At 45.5% G+C, this 2,253-nt stretch overlaps 1 protein-coding gene across 4 annotated transcripts in view; it reads left to right on the top strand.

Moving 5' to 3' along the window:
* Window positions 1–956, top strand: part of PUM3 (pumilio RNA binding family member 3) — a 40,506-nt gene extending 39,550 nt beyond the window's left edge. For all 4 annotated transcript variants that reach the window (XR_011497263.1, XR_011497262.1, XM_014846749.3 and 1 more), the window contains one exon: window positions 665–956. Coding sequence is in view for 2 of the 4 variants with exons in the window: in XM_014846749.3 (XP_014702235.2) it covers window positions 665–797 (133 nt within the window). In the remaining 2 variants the exon portion in view is untranslated. The remainder of the gene's footprint in view (window positions 1–664) is intronic.
* Window positions 957–2,253: the final 1,297 nt, after the last annotated feature.

Below are 2,253 nucleotides of genomic sequence, written 5' to 3'. Positions count from 1 at the left end.
AATCTGTGAGAATTTAGATAGCATGTTCTTGGTAGTATAGTTACTGAGTGGCAGAGGCAGGTTTTAAATCTAGGCAGTTAAAACGCTCCAAGTTAAGGCTCTTCATCCTTTGACTAAATGTTTTAGCTCCAGCGTTCAGTGAGAAGGAAGGCCCTTCACAGCTTAGATTTCATGCCTCCACCTTTCCTCTGGGTGCCCCTACTCACTCGTGTTAACTCAGTCACTCACTAGGCATTTCTTGGCCATCTGCTCTGTACGTGTGGTGCCATGAAGTAAAGAAAGAAAACACAGGGTCTCTGCTCTCGAGTTTACCTAGGTGGGTAAGGAAGGGTGGAATATGTGTAGTAAATAATGTTAGGGCAGTGTGTCAGTCGTAAGATGAGCAGAGTGAAGCTAGGACCGATTCTACATGGAACAAAGTTGCTCCTGTGTTTGCTTGAGTGATTCCACCAGGAACATTATAAAACCTTTTTTATTTATGTGGTTTTAGAATATAGGCTACTAGCCTCCATCATTCATCTGATGGATAAAAAAAAATTATAGTTATAAGACTTGTCTCACAAGTCAGTTTTTATATTGTGAATGCGGATAGTATTTGCAGATGATTTAGGGATTTTTACAAAATTTAATTTTTTGTTTCTTAATTTTTGTCTTCTCTCTTCAGCCTTCTCCAGAGTTCTGATCAAGAAGTTGCAGACAAAGTCAAAGCTGGACTGAAAAGCCTGATTCCCGCACTGGAAAAACACAAAAGCACCAGCAAAGGAATAGAAACTCTACTGGAAAAACTGACTACATAAGTGGAAGCAGTTAAGAGCGAGATGGAATCGTTTTCCCTGTTCTGTTCTGTTTTCCTAGTGCAGAAAAGAAGGGCTAGGGTCCACCTTACTGTAATTGGATGCTCTGTAGATGTGTTTCTTCTTTGTATGAGAATCTATTTATAAAATGGTTTCTAAAAATGGTCTTTTTCTTTTAATCCCTGCCATCTCCTCTGTCATATTGAGTGTAAGTAAATCGCAGTGTGAGGCAGTAATGTAAAAGGTTTAACAGTTGTATGCAGTGGGACCAGCCACATATATTTAAAGCTGTTGCTTGAAGGCCAGCCTGGTGGCATAGAGGTTAAGTTCGTGTGCTCCACTTTGGCAGCCTGGGGTTCACAGGTTTGGATCCCAGGCGTGGACCTACACACCGCTCAAGCCATGCTGTGGCAGCATCCCACATACAAAATAGAGGAAGATGGGCACAGACGTTAGCTCAGGGCCAGTCTTCCTCACAAAAAATAATAATTATTAATCCCTAAAGTAGTTACGTGAGTTGATTCAGGGGAGAAGACATCTTCAGTGAGCAATACTCTGAGAAGGCTTCATGGAGGAGGTAGGACTTGAGAGGATGTCAAAGGAAGGCAGGATGTGGAGAAAAGGCAAAGGGAGTCTGGTGGCAACAGTGAGGTGTAGAAGTTACTGGTTTTGGACTGAACTTCAGGAAGCCTCAGGGCCTTGATGGGTACAGGGCAGGGGCATGCCTCTAGCTGCCTTATGGGTTGGTTCCATGCTAAATTTTGCTTGAAAGCCACTTGAGTACGTGAAGACTTGTAACAAGGGGGACATGCACTAGATGAATTAGGGGATCACAATGGGTAGCAGTGTTAAGGTCAAGGTCCCTGGGAAAATCTGTCTTTGGGTCGGGGCCTTCCAAGTAAATAGCTCCTTATGGTGAGACTTTCTCCCTTGGGACTGTCCCCAAAGTAGTTGAAGCCTGTAGGGTTTGAGGATGTGCAGATCTGTTAACAGTGCAGAAGGTTGAATTTAAGTGCTGGTAGGATGTTTGAATTTTAAAACTGCTTGGCTTTTAGCAACAAAGCTTGGAAGGATTGGTAGATGAGTCAGGCACGTGTAGCCCTGCCTGGGAAGACCTGGCTGCTTTTGGTGCTTGATGCCCTCTCTAAGTAGCCTGCTGTAACAGCACGCCCACTTGAGTCTGTCAGTGCAGTTACACCTGCTGGAGAATTGCTGCTTCCTGACCAGACTACAGGTCCCAGGACTCCTCCCAACATGGAAGCAACCAGGACTCCACCTGCTGCCCTCTCTCCTGCTGGGCACACTGAACCCTGCGAAGGAGCAGAAGAGCAATTCCTACAATTCTTTTGGCGTGGATTCTCCCCCCATCCTCCGCCACCCAGCGGTCAAGGGTGGAGGTGGGACAGCTGGGGGAACTGGGTATGGGGTGAGGCGAGGAATGGGGAAAAGGCAACATCAG

This window comes from Equus asinus, chromosome 23 (assembly GCF_041296235.1).
Source record: "Equus asinus isolate D_3611 breed Donkey chromosome 23, EquAss-T2T_v2, whole genome shotgun sequence".
Lineage (NCBI taxonomy): Eukaryota > Metazoa > Chordata > Mammalia > Perissodactyla > Equidae > Equus > Equus asinus.
This window is presented reverse-complemented; position numbering and strand designations above follow the sequence as displayed.